Source organism: Thermobia domestica, chromosome 2 (assembly GCF_964235325.1).
Source record: "Thermobia domestica chromosome 2, izTheDome1.hap1.1, whole genome shotgun sequence".
NCBI lineage: Eukaryota > Metazoa > Arthropoda > Insecta > Zygentoma > Lepismatidae > Thermobia > Thermobia domestica.
The window spans coordinates 8653540-8671940 of NC_137455.1; the positions used below are offsets into that span (position 1 = coordinate 8653540).

General features: G+C 36.5%; 1 protein-coding gene across 1 annotated transcript in view; it reads left to right on the forward strand.

The window, feature by feature from the left end:
- LOC145678942 (pyroglutamylated RF-amide peptide receptor-like) overlaps positions 1-17192 on the forward strand; it is a 74604-nt gene extending 57412 nt beyond the window's left edge. The window contains exon 4 of the mRNA XM_081749549.1: positions 16596-17192. Within this exon, the coding sequence (XP_081605675.1) occupies positions 16596-17192 (597 nt within the window). The remainder of the gene's footprint in view (positions 1-16595) is intronic.
- The last annotated feature ends 1209 nt before the right edge of the window (positions 17193-18401 follow it).

Consider the following 18401-nt stretch of genomic DNA (forward strand, 5'->3'; position numbering starts at 1 on the left):
AACAAAGTTGAGAGGGCGTGGACAACGTCAGAAGTGTTCACTAATGCAACAACACACCCAACAAAAGGAACTTCATTTCCCAGTGTACAGTCAAGTGAAAACGGCAGTCTGTGACGCTTTCTGAGATGTGAGTATTCAGGGCATTCGACAAGAGTGTGCCGAATACTCAGGCGGACAATACATTCCTCACAATACGGACGATTCAAACCACTTTCTCACTGTCAGTATTTGCTCTACAGTAATCAACGTTATAATCGGAAATGGTTGCTTTATACCATTTACGCTTACTACACCATTTACTTGTTAGTATAATCAGTAGCTGGGTGATGTTATAATATATCATCGTTTCTTCCCACATTCCCATTACACCAATACTTTCACAACCAATTATTATCATAAATAATTAGACTATTTTGGCGTAAACGGCATAATCGTGGAAATAAAACTAGAAATTTCCTTTCAGTTTCATTTTCAATTCTTCTTCACACCCACTTTTTCGCACTTTCAGACTTTTTCATTACTTTTTAATAGTCTTCACATTTCTGTTTGGTGCAGTACAGTACTCTATTGCATATTTTCGTACATTTTTGTTATTTGTACACAAGTATACATTTCTTTTCTTTAATACTCGGATATCCATGATACTTTTAAACTCCAGATTCCCAGCATGGGTATAGGTGTACCTCAATACAAATTTTTGCAATCAGAAACATCCTTATTTGTGACATCAATAATATTGGTATGTTAATGTTGGCCTGTGCTTTGTTACGTTATGTTGGTTTTGTTGGTGTAGGTTACTTTAGGGTAAGTTTAGGTAGGTTAGGTTAGCGAAACTGAAATTTGTTTATACTCTACAGAATTGCATTAATTTCGCAATGTTTTTGTGACATGAAAGGTTGAATATTGCAATATGAATGCAATATTGCAAATATATGATGCAATAAGCTTTAATATTACCTGTTCTTTATTTTGCTCTTTACCATAATAAAATACTTGAAACAAATATTGTAAGATAGATACCAAAGAGGGGTACAAACGTACCCCATTGTAGTTTTAGCCACATACGTATGCAGATCATCTTACAATATAATTGTTATTGAGGAAATAAGTTTCCTTACAGCCCGCCCCACAATGTAAAGAACGCTAGTCAACCTCGAATGTCTGTGACATAAAATATACAGTAAAATATACGCATGGAATACATTTGTACCTCCCCCCTTGGGTATCCGAAGGTTAATAAAAATTTCAAGAAATGAAAAATGTCTGTTGCAGGAGGTGTCTGATTATCATATTATTGTAGTTTGGCGGCACCTGTGACCAAGCTCTCTTGCAGTAAAAGTAGTGTGGTGGGTAATGGCCTATTTGTCTGTGAAATGTATGTGCAGATTGGTACAAATTCAAGCTCTAGTCATGTTTCGCAACACACATAGTGGCTGCGATAACAGTCTCGCAGATCTAATGATTCGGAAAATCCTCAAACTTTAGAGGTTCTTCAAGTTAGAATATCTTCACAACCCCATTGTTCCATAACGACGCAAAAACAAATCCTCGAATATTGTATTGCTCTCGTGATGCCAAATGGCCAAAAGATCTCCTTTGATACGTGTGGTTTCTGGTTATATTCCCGGTGAGTAGGGATGCGCACGAGACGAGTCGAGACAAGATTTTCCTGACACAATTCAAGTCGAGACACGGCTCTTCCAATAGAAAAATATATATTTTTCGACTCGAGACATCACTTTTACAGCACATTTTCGAGTCGAGACAGACACAAATCTTGTCTCGTGCGCATCCCTACCGGTAAGAGCTCAGAATTTTCTTCCATGATCGAGTATCGTAAGTGTTTCTGAGAGCTATTTGAATAAAGAGACAGAAAGTCTCTCTCTGCTGAATGCGACTAATCTGCTCGGTCACAATTCTTCGTGCAGATGTAGCCCAAGTAGGAAAAACTAAACCTGTTACAAATATTGCTTGAAATCTCAAATTCTTGAGAAGAGTTGGACAAATATTCAGCTTGAAAGTAAGTCGACTGGCTCCATCCGGTAGATAGTGACGGTATACATTGCGTGTCTTCAGAGAATAAAGTAAGGATTTGAAATTTCATTCGCATTAATTTATCACTAGAAATATTCATCACATAGACATATAATTTCTACTCGTTTTCAATTATGCATTACCAAACATAAATATTCATTTGCTTGCTCGTAGATACACCTGTCAGTGATGATATCATGCAATGTGCATCTTGCAAGCACTTAGTGCAATAAATCATCATTTCAGAACTAGTTACTATTCACGCGATGCAATATTAAAATTGGAATTAATGTTTAAGCTCAGTCGACGCTACATAAATAAAAGCAATTGTGAAATAGAAGCATCACCATGATTGTTAATTAGAAGCGATTAGAAATAGTCTTATAATGAGTTACTGATTCAGCAATGAATGATCAGATTTTCTTTTTAATAAAGCCCATATAGGCTTCTGATGAGCAACATATTGCCCGACAATTTTCTTTATTTCTTCTTTTACGCCCTATTTCTCAATTCATTAAATATTTCTTCTTTGTTTCTTACCATTTTCGTCAGTATTATTTGACTCAAGTCATACTTATATACTTCGTTAGAATTAAGAATCCAATATTAGCTATAACTTGCTAAAATGCTCCTTCTTGATTTTCATACTTGAATGAATGTTTGTCCGATAGAGGGCACTCTGATTTCTTATATTGCAATAAAACTCTGATATAAGACAGATGTTAAGACTGGAACTTAGGAAGCTGGAGTGAAAGTATAGATTGAGAATTAGGATTAGAGATACTGCTTTTACAATAACTGAGTAATTATGGCTATATCACATAAATATTCACTTTCATACATCAATCAATATTCCTCCGGTAGAAGGCAATCTGACTTCTTCCACATTTACAAGAAAGAGTAATTCCGCATTCATTACATACATGCCGTGAGAATGCAATTTTTCAAGGGAGTCTGTTCAAGCCTCAAACTATCTTTGCAAAAGAAATCTTTGTTGTTGGTTATGCTATTTTGTTATCTTACCTAAACAATGTAATCGTATATTGTTATAGCAGTGCAATGTTGTATGGTGTGTGCATATGGTTATGACGCGTTTAGTGCACACTGGAATCAAGTCTATGTTTATTTATATTCGAGATATTTCATCCTTTGAGAGTTTAAAAGATTCGTGTTCATATATTGTAAATAATTCTTATAATGTAGAAAAGCAGTGTTAAGTTTTCCATGGATTTAAGCCAATCATAAAAATTTTATATCTCCTTTTCTCACAAGTTTTCTAATTGGACTTAATTCCGTTCTGCTCTGATGCCCCGTAACTACGTCATGTCTAGTGTTTATTGTTTACTGAAAGTATTGTATACAACTTGAACAACTATAATGGGATACGAATAGATGATAATAAAACAGATGAAGCCTCACAAGCTGGGAACTCGAGTTTCGTATTATCCCCAACTGAAAAATGAAAATGAAATGAAATCTTTACGTTTTACGACTCACGCTTATGTCGGCTACACTAAAGGAGACTATGATGATGATAAATTAAAGAAATGTCGGAATGAACAAAGTGGGAAGAAATTGGAGAACCCCGAGAAAATCCACGCACACGGCGTTTGTCCACCACAATGCTCACTTGGCCCGAGTTGGGATCGAACCAAGGACCATACGCACCAGAGGTGAACGTTCTACCACTGAGCCACCGCGGACCCATTATCCCCAACTCAAGTCACCACCTGGGGGCGCGGTGGCTCAGTGGTAGAGCGTTCACCTCTGGTGCTTGGGGTCCCGGGTTCGATCCCAGCCCCCGCCAAGTGAACTTTGTGGTGGACAAACACCGTGCTCGTGGGTTTTCTCGGGGTACTCCCGTTTCCTCCCACTTTCTTCATTCCACCATTTCACTCATCTCTCATTATCACCGTCTCCTTTAGCCTAACAGGCATAACCGTGGGACGTAAAACTCAAAGATGTCATTTCATTTTTTTCAAGTCACCACCTGGAGATAAAGGATAAAAAATCTGGGATCCAGGTAAGGGGGCAACTCATCGTTAGTTGTGGTAGTGCGTGTGCGAGAACTGAGCCCAGCGCGCGTAGGGATCTCGATTGATTTAGTCCTATCAGATCCCACGTCATTGGCGGTAAGTCTCCGATCGATCTATACCTTTCCACTTATTTTTGGCTCTTGTTCGCATCGTTGCAAATATTAGGTTTTATTAGTTTACCTGACTAGGACAGGATTCCTATGATTGTACGAATAGACGCCTATGTTACGCCTCATCGTAAGGGCCGCATCCCATGGACTCTCCTAACTTGATATTGTATTCTCAGGTAATACTATCATCGTTCTATACATATCGATGCGGCTATTCGAGGCATCAAGAATATTACTTTCGACCTACACATTATCCAACTTAAGTACACTTGGTTTTTTGTGAGCTTTTGGCCAACTAATGGTAGAAGATGACATTAAAAGTTATGTACAGTAAACTATATTTTTGTAGGGAAACTAAATTTACGTTGTTATCTTTGACTGATGATGGATAGGCAAGTAATGATTGATAAGCACAACGGAAACTTATGTGATATTTCATCTAAATCGGATATTATATTTTTACGACAGATTTGGAAAAGATCTTGGTGTTTCCACACTAAATGCCATGTGCAAAGTTTCAGGTTGACGTTGTTCACCTCTGGTGCTTGGGGTCCTTAGTTCGATCCCAATTCGAGTCAAGTAAACTTTGTGGTGAACAAACACCGTATGCGTAGGTTTTCTTACGGTTCCCAGTTTCCTCCCACTTTCTTCATTCCACCATTTTCATTCATTTTTCATCATCACCGTCTCCTTTAGCCTAGCCGGCATAATCCTGCGACGTAAAACTCAAAGATTTCATTTTATTTCATTTCAGGTTGAATTTGAAACTGTTCCGTTCGTTGATATCAGCTACAAGCAATAAGAATGGTTGGATTGCATCACAGAAAACACACACAAAGTTTCATCAACATATAATGATTCAAAAAAAATTAGAGTTACCATACATAGACAGGGAGATATTTATATACAAATAAACGTTGTCATCTGATGACATCTCCCTTTGTAATATTTAAAAAGTTAAAAATCAACTGAATGTTTCGTTTCTTTAAAACAATGACGAGTTTTACATTCTTTTAATACCGTTTCATCTAACTATAACTTCCCAGTTGGTTGCATTAAAGCTAAATGAATAGAGAATAATTTAATTTAAATAATGTTGTTCGCTTTTAAACACTGTTGAAAAACATTTTAATTCATAGCATCAATTTTAATCTCCGTTTATTTGCGGTTGGCCGAAGAGATGGTTGGCATTGTAATTAAGTAGAAATTAATTAAACGAGTTCTCGTTATATCTCATTGGCAACATCTGGCCACTAACTGATACTCTTCAAAGGAGGGGAGAGGAAATATAAACTAAATAATTGAGTGCTTTGGACCGTTTTCATAGTAACTACTCAAATAATCTGCTTAAAATCTGTTTCAACGTTCCATCTCCGGAATGAAGTAACACAGGGTTTATACAAAAAAAAAAAGTCTCTGAACAAAGCAAGGTTTATTTTAAAATAATTATTGTGTGACAATTTCGCCAACTAACTGAACATAATTGGCCTTATACAGAGTCGTTCTGACTCAAGGTTAGTGCCATACTAAAGAGTTGGACTAACACATGTTTCCTGCTGTAGTCAAGCCTTTAGTATGACGCTAACCATACGTCAAAACGACTCTGCATAAGGCTTCTTCAGACACTGTAAAAACTGAAGCAGCAGGGCTGGATTAAGCATCTGGAGGCCCGGGGCTAGAAAAAAATTTTTGGCTCCCTGCTAACTTCACCTAATACATTTCTATGAAAGTACAGAAGGAAAGTTAAGGAAATATCTTTCATAGTTTTGATCATATTTTATTTCATGATGATGATAGTAGTAATCGCATGACTTGGCCTAACTTTTTGGCCCCTGGGTCCCTGCCTCAGGACCCATGGTCCCTGGCCGGGGTCAATGACCTAGGGGTACCTAGGACCACCCCCTCTAAATTTTGGCAGGGGTACCATGGCCCACCCCCTAAATTTTGGCAGGGGTACATAGGACCACCCCCCTTAAATTTTGGAAATTGCCAAATCTAAAAATTTGGTATGGTAGCCTAGGACCATAGTATGTACCTCTATTAGTATTGGGTGTCTATGTCGTTCCCTTTCATGGGTAAAAAATTGCCAAAAATTCAAATTTCGGGGGTTTTTGACCTAATTTATCCCCTTGGATGAGGTGTTATTACCCTATATAGTTATATGGGCGTATACAGGGGTCCATTCCCTTTCATAAGACATGGGTACATTAATGCACCCCTTTAAAAATTTGGGAGGGGTACCTTGGCCCACCCCTTAAATTTTGGAAATTGTCCAATTTAAACATTTGGTATTATAGTATAGGACCCTAATATGTATTATGATAAATTTGGATGGTCCACCTCGTTCCCTTTTAGGGGTACCAAATTGCCAAAATATAAACGTAAGCAATACGTAGTACCACGTGTTTGGTTTTGACCTAATTTATCCCCTTTGATGAGGTGTTATTATCCTATATAGTTATATGGTCATGTATAGGGGTCCATTACCTATCATAAGACATAGGTACATTGGTGCACCCCGGGAGGGGTACCTTGGCCCACCCCTTTAATTTTTGGAAATTGACCAATTTAAACATTTGGTATTATAGTATAGGACACTAATATAGATCACTATAAATTTGGGTGGTCCACCTCGTTGCCCTTTAGGGGTACAAAATTGCCAAAATTTTAGTACAACCACGTGTTTGGTATTTGGTCGATTTTATCCTATATAGTTATATGGGCGTATACAGGGTCCATTACCTTTCATAACATATGGGTATATTTGTGCACTCCTTTAAAAATTTGGGAGGGGTACCTGGGCCCATCCCTTAAATTTTTGGAAATTGCTCATTTTATATATTTGGTATTATAGTACAGGACACTAATATGTATTATGATAAATTTGGGTGGTCCACCTCGTTCCCTTTTAGGGGTACAAAATTGCCAAAATATAAACGTAAGCAATACGTTGTACCACGTGTTTGGTCTTTTGGCCCAATTTATCCCCTTTGATGAGGTTCTATTACCTTATATGGTTATATGGTTATGTATAGGGGTCCATTACCTTTCATAAGACATAGGTACATTTGTGCACCCCCGGGAGGGGTACCTTGGCCCACCCCTTTAATTTGGAAAGTGCCCAATTTAAACATTTGGTATTATAGTATAGGACACTAATATAGATCACTATAAATTTGGGTGGTCCACCTCGTTCCCTTTTAGGGGTACAAAATTGCCAAAATATAAACTAAGCAATACGTTGTACCACGTGTTTGGTTTTGACCTAAGTTATCCTCTTGGATGAGGTCCTATTACCTTATATGGTTATATGGTTATGTATAGGGGTCTATTCCCTATCATAAGACATAGGTACATTTGTGCACTCCTTTAAAAATTTGGGAGGGGTACTTTGGCCCACCCCTTAAATTTTAGAAATTGCTCATTTTATATATTTGGTATTATAGTACTGGACCCTAACATGTATCATGATAAATTTGGGTGGTTCACCTCGTTCCCTTTTAGGGGTACGAAATTGCCAAATTTTAGTATAACCACGTGTTTGTTTTGGCTCAATTTATCCCCTTGGATGAGGTCCTATTACCTTATATGATTATATGGTTATGTATATTGGTCCATTCCCTATTATAAGACATGGGTATATTGATGCACCCTTTAAAAATTTGGGAGGGGTACCTTGGCCCACCTCTTTATTTTGAAAAATTGCCCAATTTAAACATTTGGTATTATAGTACTGGATCCTAACATGTATTATGATAAATTTGGGTGGTTCACCTCGTTCCCTTCCATGGGTACGAAATTGCCAAATTGTAGTACAACCACGTGTTTCGTTTTTGACCTAATTTATTCACTTGGATGATGTCCTATTACCTAATATGATTATATGGTCCATTTTCTATCATAAGACATAGGTACATTGGTGCACCCCGGGATGGGTACCATAGCCAATCCCTTAAATTTTGGACATTTTTTCAATTTAAGCATTCGCTATCATAGTACATGACCTCAATATGTATCATGATAAATTTGGGTGGTCCACCTTGTTCCCTTTCATGAGTAAAAAAATGCCAAAATATAAACAGAAGCAATATGTTGTATCACGTGTTTGGTTTTTGGTCCAATTTATCCCGTTTGATGCGGTCTTATACCGTATATGGTCATATGGTCATCTATATAGGTTCATTTCCTATCATAAGACATGAGTACATTGGTGCACCCTTTAAAAATTTGGGAGGGGTATCTTGACTCATCCACTCAGTTTTAGAAATTGTTTAATATAAGCATTTGGTATCTTCGTACAGGTCTTCAATATGTACCACTATAAATTTGGATGGTCCACAAAATCAAATTTCGGAGGTTATTGACCCCTATTTAGCACGTTATATGGTTTATTACCTTTATATGTTTATGTTCTCTTTTAAATTTGGGAATTATAAAATAACATAATTTGGTAAACGTTTTCTAGGACCCATTGGTGTTCCTCTTATGGCCAAATATTCAAAATTTAAAGGTTATTGACCGGCTTTATTATTGAATAAGTACAGGATTTATTACTTTTCCATAAGACACAGGTGTATTTGTGTATCAATCTTAAATTTTGGGAGGGGTACATTTCTTATTGTCATATCAATAATTGGTAATTGTTCTTTGGGTATCTCATTATGATCACGTGATCAGTTATTGACCTATGATGGGATTAGGAGTCCAGGACATTGGTACATTGAAACTTTGTACGATAATTTGAGAATTACGTCATTGGTATTGATTATTACAGCCAAATATAAACGTAAGCAATACGATGTACCACGTGATTGACCTTGATGAGGTAGTGTACAGGGATACATGGCTAACCTTATTGAATCTTATGACTCATAGTCTTAAGGGAATACATGCTACAACACTGGCAAAGTTATTGTTGATGCAATTTGATTGGTTGATCACTATCTTTCGTGCAATCTGATTGGCTGATCACTATCTTTCGTGCAATCTGATTGGTTGCTGATTTTCAAATCTTTGCTGCATTCAGTTTTGTTTTAACATTTAAAAAGTTTTGAATTTTTTTTTGTTTGAAACTTTGGTTTGAATTTTTTTTTAGTTTAAAAATTTTTGTTTCGAAATTTTTGTTTGAAAATTTTGTTTGAAACTTTTCGTTTGAAATTTTTGTTTGAAAAAAATTTTGTTTGAAAATTTTGTTTGAAATTTTTGTTTCAAAATTTTTTGTTTAAAATTTTTTCGTTTGAAATTTTTCGTTTCCAAAATTTTGTTTCAAAGATTTTTGTTTGGAAAATTTTGTTTCAAATTTTTTTTGTTTGAAAATTTTTGTTTGAAATTTTTTTTGAAACTTTTGTTTGACATTTTTAAAAGTTTGTGCACTCATTAGTAAAGAACCGGAACTGTTTAGAACAAAAACCTCTGGCAACATTATGGTGCAATAGTACACGTCAGAACATGATAATGAAACGTCATCAGTTTTGCATCATATATAAGTATCGTTCGCGTTAGTATTCATGATAACATCATCATGGCTACTTGTCTGCAGTTTCTAAACACACGTGATGTGATGAAATCATTTACCAAGATTACTGATTTACAACAGAATTTACCTTATAGAATCTTAGCTAGCCAAATGATCCCTACAGAGTTTGGATTAAGAATCGTAGTGAAGCTTGAAAATGATAAGAATATAATTTTACCAGCAAGATATTTACCCATGGAAGCATCAAAACAAGTAGAACTGCTGCGTTTCTTAAATACTGGATCTGTATCTTTATGCTATAAAAGACTCTTGGGTCGAAGTCATCAATTTGAATTTAGTACACAGCCGGATTCGTCAGCAATTGTGATGAAATCATGAATTCAAACATCAACACATCAGACATAGTTGTATGAATGTGGTTGCTCGGCATGACGTCAGTAACTGTGATGAAATCATGAATTCAAATGTCAGCACATTCCTTTCCAATGACGTCAGTCGTAGTTCTATAAATCAACCAATACCGTGAAATCATTTGAGCAAGTGCTTTTCAGGAGGAAAGATGTGTACTTCTAACGATAAAGAGTTCATCTTCGCAAGCTATTATCCAATAAATATATTTCAAACAAAGCATGTGATGATTGGTATCAGTGCTAGAACATTTGAACCAGTGATTCGATTGGGCAAAGCAGAACAATTTGGTGTACAACTGACCTGTGAAGAATGGCAAATATTATGTTCACGAATCGACCAAATGAACGATTATTTTCATGATGAGCTAAATGTGACCATAGTCAAATCATTAGGCTCAAATCATGAAGTGGTGATGCGTACAGTCCTCGAAGAGAAGATGGTGCTGTTACGTAAAAAGAGTACATTTCATGCCCCTCGCAACATGGTGTATCTAACGGAAACTGAATGGAACAAATTTATAAGCGTATTTCAATGTGTGAAACATGCAGTGGAAGTGTGCAACAAAACTAGTATATTCCTGAAAAAGTACTATTTTGAAAAATGTGTTACGCATATTGTACAACATGTATCTAGATATTGTGATGGTTGTCAACATCGTTCGTGGGTGCATACCTGTATTGATAAACAGTTTATTTGTGATCAAATGGACATTGAGTTTCCACCAATTGATATTGCAATAGACCTTAAAAGACTTCAATTGGAATTAAAATTATATGCTAAAGACAAACTAGTGCAAGAAGTTCAAAATACATTGTATCGACAATATCCAGAACCACTATCTGGTATGGATGTATGTGGAGTGTAATAAAATGATCCATTTCAATGATTTGTGTTTTTTCATTTCAAGTACAGCCCCATGTTCTGACGTGTACTATTGCATCATAATGTTGACAAAGGTTTTTGTTCTAAACAGTTCCGGTTCTTTACTAATGAGTGCACAATCTATAAAAAAAATGTCAACCCAAACTTTGAAACAAAAATTTCAAAACAAAAATTTCGAACAAAAAATTTTAAACAAAAAAAAAATTGGAAACGAAAAATTTTCAAACAAAAACTTTTAAACAAAAAATTTTCCAACTAAATTTTGCAACAAAAAAAATTTCAAACAAAAAAATTTCAAACAAAAAATTTTGAAACAAAAATTTCAAACAAAAAATTTCAAACAAAATTTTCAAACAAAATTTTTTTCAAACAAAAACTTTCAAACAAAAAATTTTACGTTTCACGGTTAACCGTCAAACGTTATCCGGTTTTTAACTATTCGATTACCAAATAAACGGTTTTGATCATATTTATCAGTGAGTGCAAAATGTTGAACGAAACCAAGATTTTTAAATGTTAAACAAAACATAAAACTGAATGCAGCAAAGATTTGAAAATCAGCAACCAATCAGATTGCACGAAAGATAGTGATCAGCCAATCAGATTGCACGAAAGATAGTGATCAACCAATCAAATTGCATCAACAATAACTTTGCCAGTGTTGTAGCATGTATTCCCTTAAGACTATGAGTCATAAGATTCAATAAGGTTAGCCATGTATCCCTGTACACTACCTCATCAAGGTCAATCACGTGGTACATCGTATTGCTTACGTTTATATTTGGCTGTAATAATCAATACCAATGACGTAATTCTCAAATTATCGTACAAAGTTTCAATGTACCAATGTCCTGGACTCCTAATCCCATCATAGGTCAATAACTGATCACGTGATCATAATGAGATACCCAAAGAACAATTACCAATTATTGATATGACAATAAGAAATGTACCCCTCCCAAAATTTAAGATTGATACACAAATACACCTGTGTCTTATGGAAAAGTAATAAATCCTGTACTTATTCAATAATAAAGCCGGTCAATAACCTTTAAATTTTGAATATTTGGCCATAAGAGGAACACCAATGGGTCCTAGAAAACGTTTACCAAATTATGTTATTTTATAATTCCCAAATTTAAAAGAGAACATAAACATATAAAGGTAATAAACCATATAACGTGCTAAATAGGGGTCAATAACCTCCGAAATTTGATTTTGTGGACCATCCAAATTTATAGTGGTACATATTGAAGACCTGTACGAAGATACCAAATGCTTATATTAAACAATTTCTAAAACTGAGTGGATGAGTCAAGATACCCCTCCCAAATTTTTAAAGGGTGCACCAATGTACTCATGTCTTATGATAGGAAATGAACCTATATAGATGACCATATGACCATATACGGTATAAGACCGCATCAAACGGGATAAATTGGACCAAAAACCAAACACGTGATACAACATATTGCTTCTGTTTATATTTTGGCATTTTTTTACTCATGAAAGGGAACAAGGTGGACCACCCAAATTTATCATGATACATATTGAGGTCATGTACTATGATAGCGAATGCTTAAATTGAAAAAATGTCCAAAATTTAAGGGATTGGCTATGGTACCCATCCCGGGGTGCACCAATGTACCTATGTCTTATGATAGAAAATGGACCATATAATCATATTAGGTAATAGGACATCATCCAAGTGAATAAATTAGGTCAAAAACGAAACACGTGGTTGTACTACAATTTGGCAATTTCGTACCCATGGAAGGGAACGAGGTGGACCACCCAAATTTATCATAATACATGTTAGGATCCAGTACTATAATACCAAATGTTTAAATTGGGCAATTTTCCAAAATAAAGAGGTGGGCCAAGGTACCCCTCCCAAATTTTTAAAGGGTGCATCAATATACCCATGTCTTATAATAGGGAATGGACCAATATACATAACCATATAATCATATAAGGTAATAGGATCTCATCCAAGGGGATAAATTGAGCCAAAACAAACACGTGGTTATACTAAAATTTGGCAATTTCGTACCCCTAAAAGGGAACGAGGTGAACCACCCAAATTTATCATGATACATGTTAGGGTCCAGTACTATAATACCAAATATATAAAATGAGCAATTTCTAAAATTTAAGGGGTGGGCCAAAGTACCCCTCCCAAATTTTTAAAGGAGTGCACAAATGTACCTATGTCTTATGATAGGGAATAGACCCCTATACATAACCATATAACCATATAAGGTAATAGGACCTCATCCAAGAGGATAACTTAGGTCAAAACCAAACACGTGGTACAACGTATTGCTTACGTTTATATTTTGGCAATTTTGTACCCCTAAAAGGGAACGAGGTGGACCACCCAAATTTATAGTGATCTATATTAGTGTCCTATACTATAATACCAAATGTTTAAATTGGGCACTTTCCAAATTAAAGGGGTGGGCCAAGGTACCCCTCCCGGGGGTGCACAAATGTACCTATGTCTTATGAAAGGTAATGGACCCCTATACATAACCATATAACCATATAAGGTAATAGAACCTCATCAAAGGGGATAAATTGGGCCAAAAGACCAAACACGTGGTACAACGTATTGCTTACGTTTATATTTTGGCAATTTTGTACCCCTAAAAGGGAACGAGGTGGACCACCCAAATTTATCATAATACATATTAGTGTCCTGTACTATAATACCAAATATATAAAATGAGCAATTTCCAAAAATTTAAGGGATGGGCCCAGGTACCCCTCCCAAATTTTTAAAGGAGTGCACAAATATACCCATATGTTATGAAAGGTAATGGACCCTGTATACGCCCATATAACTATATAGGATAAAATCGACCAAATACCAAACACGTGGTTGTACTAAAATTTTGGCAATTTGGTACCCCTAAAGGGCAACGAGGTGGACCACCCAAATTTATAGTGATCTATATTAGTGTCCTATACTATAATACCAAATGTTTAAATTGGGCAATTTCCAAAAATTAAAGGGGTGGGCCAAGGTACCCCTCCCGGGGTGCACCAATGTACCTATGTCTTATGATAGGTAATGGACCCCTATACATGACCATATAACTATATAGGATAATAACACCTCATCAAAGGGGATAAATTAGGTCAAAACCAAACACGTGGTACTACGTATTGCTTACGTTTATATTTTGGCAATTTGGTACCCCTAAAAGGGAACAAGGTGGACCATCCAAATTTATCATAATACATATTAGGGTCCTATACTATAATACCAAATGTTTAAATTGGACAATTTCCAAAATTTAAGGGGTGGGCCAAGGTACCCCTCCCAAATTTTTAAAGGGGTGCATTAATGTACCCATGTCTTATGAAAGGGAATTGACCCCTGTATACGCCCATATAACTATATAGGGTAATAACACCTCATCCAAGGGGATAAATTAGGTCAAAAACCCCCGAAATTTGAATTTTTGGCAATTTTTTACCCATGAAAGGGAACGACATAGACACCCAATACTAATAGAGGTACATACTATGGTCCTAGGCTACCATACCAAATTTTTAGATTTGGCAATTTCCAAAATTTAAGGGGGGTGGTCCTATGTACCCCTGCCAAAATTTAGGGGGTGGGCCATGGTACCCCTGCCAAAATTTAGAGGGGGTGGTCCTAGGTACCCCTAGGTCATTGACCCCGGCCAGGGACCATGGGTCCTGAGGCAGGGACCCAGGGGCCAAAAAGTTAGGCCAAGTCATGCGATTACTACTATGATTGTATCTTTATGATTCTTTTTGGATAGCCCGTTGAGATTTTGATCAGATGGAGGCCCTGTTCACCTGGATGCCCGGGGCTATAGTCCCCCTAAGAGATCCCCTTAATCCGGCCCTGTGAAGAAGACAATGGGCGGTATTCCGAGAGAATTCGTTAATCGAGGTTTAGTCACAGACTAGTTACTGGCATACTAGCTCCTTATTAAGGAAAGTGCACTTTTTGATATTCAGAGTTTACTTTGAGTACAACTAAAAAGTTGATTTGCCAATGATTAACTTATGTAACCCCAATGCATCGGGTGAGAAAAATAAATGTGGCAACTACGGAAAAGTAGATGAGCGCATGCGATTATTATTATTATTATTATTATTATTATTATTATTATTATTATTATTATTATTATTATTATTATTATACCATTTTGTAGTATGTATGTTTCTCTCTGGATATACATACGTTATAGACACTTCGAGACGTGGGTGCAATTCTAAATTTAGTTAAGTACTTTTAACACCGTATAAGTTTCTTGCTATAATATCACTTCGTATTTTCAATAGTCTTTATCATATGCAGTGAAAATATTTTTCCCTCAACATTGAAGACGGAAAATAGAGCGCGCTTTTAACAACCGCTCGTCTTATAAGTCGGAAAATCTAATGTTTCCCTTCTAAACATAATTTCCTTATACAGGATGTTGCAAAAAAAAATTTGTCACAATATTTTGTAAATAGATTCGTCTCATCAAAATAAGAAAAAAGTTATTATGCATCTGTAGTCTGAAGTGTATAGGGTGCTGAAAACGTGAAAAGATGAACTTTAAATATTCATAGTTCCACTAGTATAGGACCGATCGTAGGCTGGTCACGACATCCCTGAGGAACTAGTATGTGGACTGTCCAAATAGCCATCTTTCTGAATCTCTGGTACTGGCACAATCATTTTTAAGGAGGCTGTTTGGGAGTATTTGATCACTCTCCATCTACTTCTCTGAAAACTAGTGTGCAAGTATACTGGAGCATTCTTAAACACTTGGGCGCCCACAGAGGGGGGCAATTGCCCCTCCCTGGATTTTTGAAAAAGGTTAACATTTATAGTCTCTTCTGCTGACAATAGTATACTTTTAAAATCAACATTCACTAAATGATTTAGAGTAACAAAATTTAGTCAAACCCATCCCCAAGATTTTAGTCTACTTCTCTCCCCCATGTATTGTTTCATATTTTTTCAGTAATAATTATATTCAGTCTGATGCTGCATGCAATGCTAAGTATTTTGAATGATGGTATCCGTCAGTTGAGTTGAAACGATAATTTCGCTCTTTGTTGTTTCTTTTGTTGTTTCTGGTGCTGATAGCAATTAAGTTTAGTTTTGTTGGGTTTCATTCTAGCAATTGTGTGTGTGGGGGGTGTCTTTCCCCCCTTGGAAAATATCCTGCGGGCGCCCATGCTTAAACATATTTGGATAGTTCATATACCAGTTCCTCAGTGATGTACCTTGATCCGACTATGATAGGTCACATAGTAGTTGAGCTATGAACTTTTGAAGTTCACTTGTTTCACGTTTTCGGCATCCTATAACTCCGAAACTATCCACTTTTGAGCACAGGTCCATATGAACTTTCTTTCTTATTTTGATGTGAGGAATATGTTCTCAAAATATGGTGACACATTTTTGTAACACCCTATAGAAGCACAAATTCTTAGTATACTTCCAGATACATATGTCTTATTGTAGTTAATGTCAAATTTTAGTATATCACACTTATATTCTTTATGATGTAGATTTCTCGTTTCACATTTTAAATTAAAACAACAGTGTAAGAAAAGATAATATACTAAATCATGTGACCAGTTTCCTCTCTTTGTTTTTCATTGCAGGTGATCGTTGTGTTGTGGATTGTAGCAATCATAATCTTCATTCCAATTTTTAACGTCCGCAAAGTGGAGAGAGTGAACGTTCTTCCCTTCGGCGGGGAATTCGCCTTTTGTGTCGAGACGTGGTCCAATCCTGATCACCGCCGTCTTTACGGCATCTTCTGCTTTGTGCTGGTCTACGCCATTCCTGGCTTTGTCGTTGTGTTAGCCTACAGTTTGATGGGCAGGAAGCTCTGTTCAGCAAAACTTCTTTTCGATGGCGACACAGAGACCAAACAAAGTTGCCAGGTGGCCAGAGAACGCCGACGAGTAGCTAGAATCCTTCTCTTATTAGCGTTGATGTTCGCACTCTGCTGGTTACCTTACAACATTCTCGCTCTATTGGTTGACATCGGAGTGGATGAAGCCAATGACCCTACGGTGCAGATCATTCACCAATTCGCTTTGTTGCTAGGCCACGCCAACTCAGCAATCAACCCGATGCTCTACTGTTTCATGACGAAGAACTTTCGCCAGATAGTTCGCAATCTCCTCCTGGATCGCAGAGGAGGTTTTGCTTCCAGACAGCACCAACGGCGCAAAGTAAGCACCTTCACTTGACTGAGTGTTCGTCCCTACTACTGCTTGTATGAGTCACCCTAGCGAAGTGTCTGTGTGCCCTCACCCCAATAACCCCACTACGGGTCAACAAGGGTGAGGCACAGGTATGTTTCTTTCTTTTAAGGAAAAAAAAAACAAGAAGTCAAGAATTATTTGAATTTAAGAGAAAATGTTGCATGATTTCTGTTCTTTTAACCACCATATGATTACCTGGTTTACTGGCATTTTCCTTTCTCCAAGATTATTTTTTAAACAATCAAAGGTAAATAATTTTAACATAACTTTTCAGCGTCACTGAAAGCCACCACAGTTGAGTAAATTATAGTGGCATCTTCACGCTTGAACCCTAATTCTATAACGATACTAACCAAGGATGTTATAAAACATAGGATCTGCGAATAGAACAAGATTGTGAAGCCATACGTCACAGTTCCGCCATCCCCACTCTGCCCGCTGCGCCCAATAAGATCGTAATGTTTTGAGCTAACATTCATGGCGGAAACGAGAGTAGCCAATCAACAACAGTAGACGTGCCTATCCTCGGCTGGTTTTCGGCTTCATTAATAGGATGAAGATACATATGGACAGATCCTCTATTTTATAACATTCTTGATAATAATATATAGTTTTAACAAGCGAAAAGTGTATTATATTCCCCACGAGCGCAAAAGAACAGCAAAAAGTATTTATTCTAATGATGTTTTGTTATTGTAGTGTTATTATAGCGATATATGCTACTAAGTAAATATTGACTGAAGAAACATATTCGTCCGTTTATCCCATTAATGTGGAAGAACATAGTCATGAGTAATGAATTATGCAAAAGGGAAGTTCATAAGCTCGTTTTCATTACTATAAGTCTGATACAACAAACAGAATATTTCCAGCAACTATTATAAGGTAATACAGTAACAAATACATGATATATTTTACGTTATAATTCTTGTAATACACAGTATCTCGTGGTTACTAATGTTCCCCCACAAGACAGCATTTTCCTGAGGGGATATAGAGACGAGACAGGTCTTTCAAAAGAAACATATTTTTCGAGACGAGATAGAACTTTTACAAAACCTTCTTCAGACGAGACAGCCCCAAATTTCGTCTCGTGGGTAACATGGGTAGTCTTCCCGCCTTTAGTTCACAAGAGTTGGAACAGATGCAGTGTTGCCAAGCAAACAAAACAGAGTAGACGGTCTTCTAGGCTAA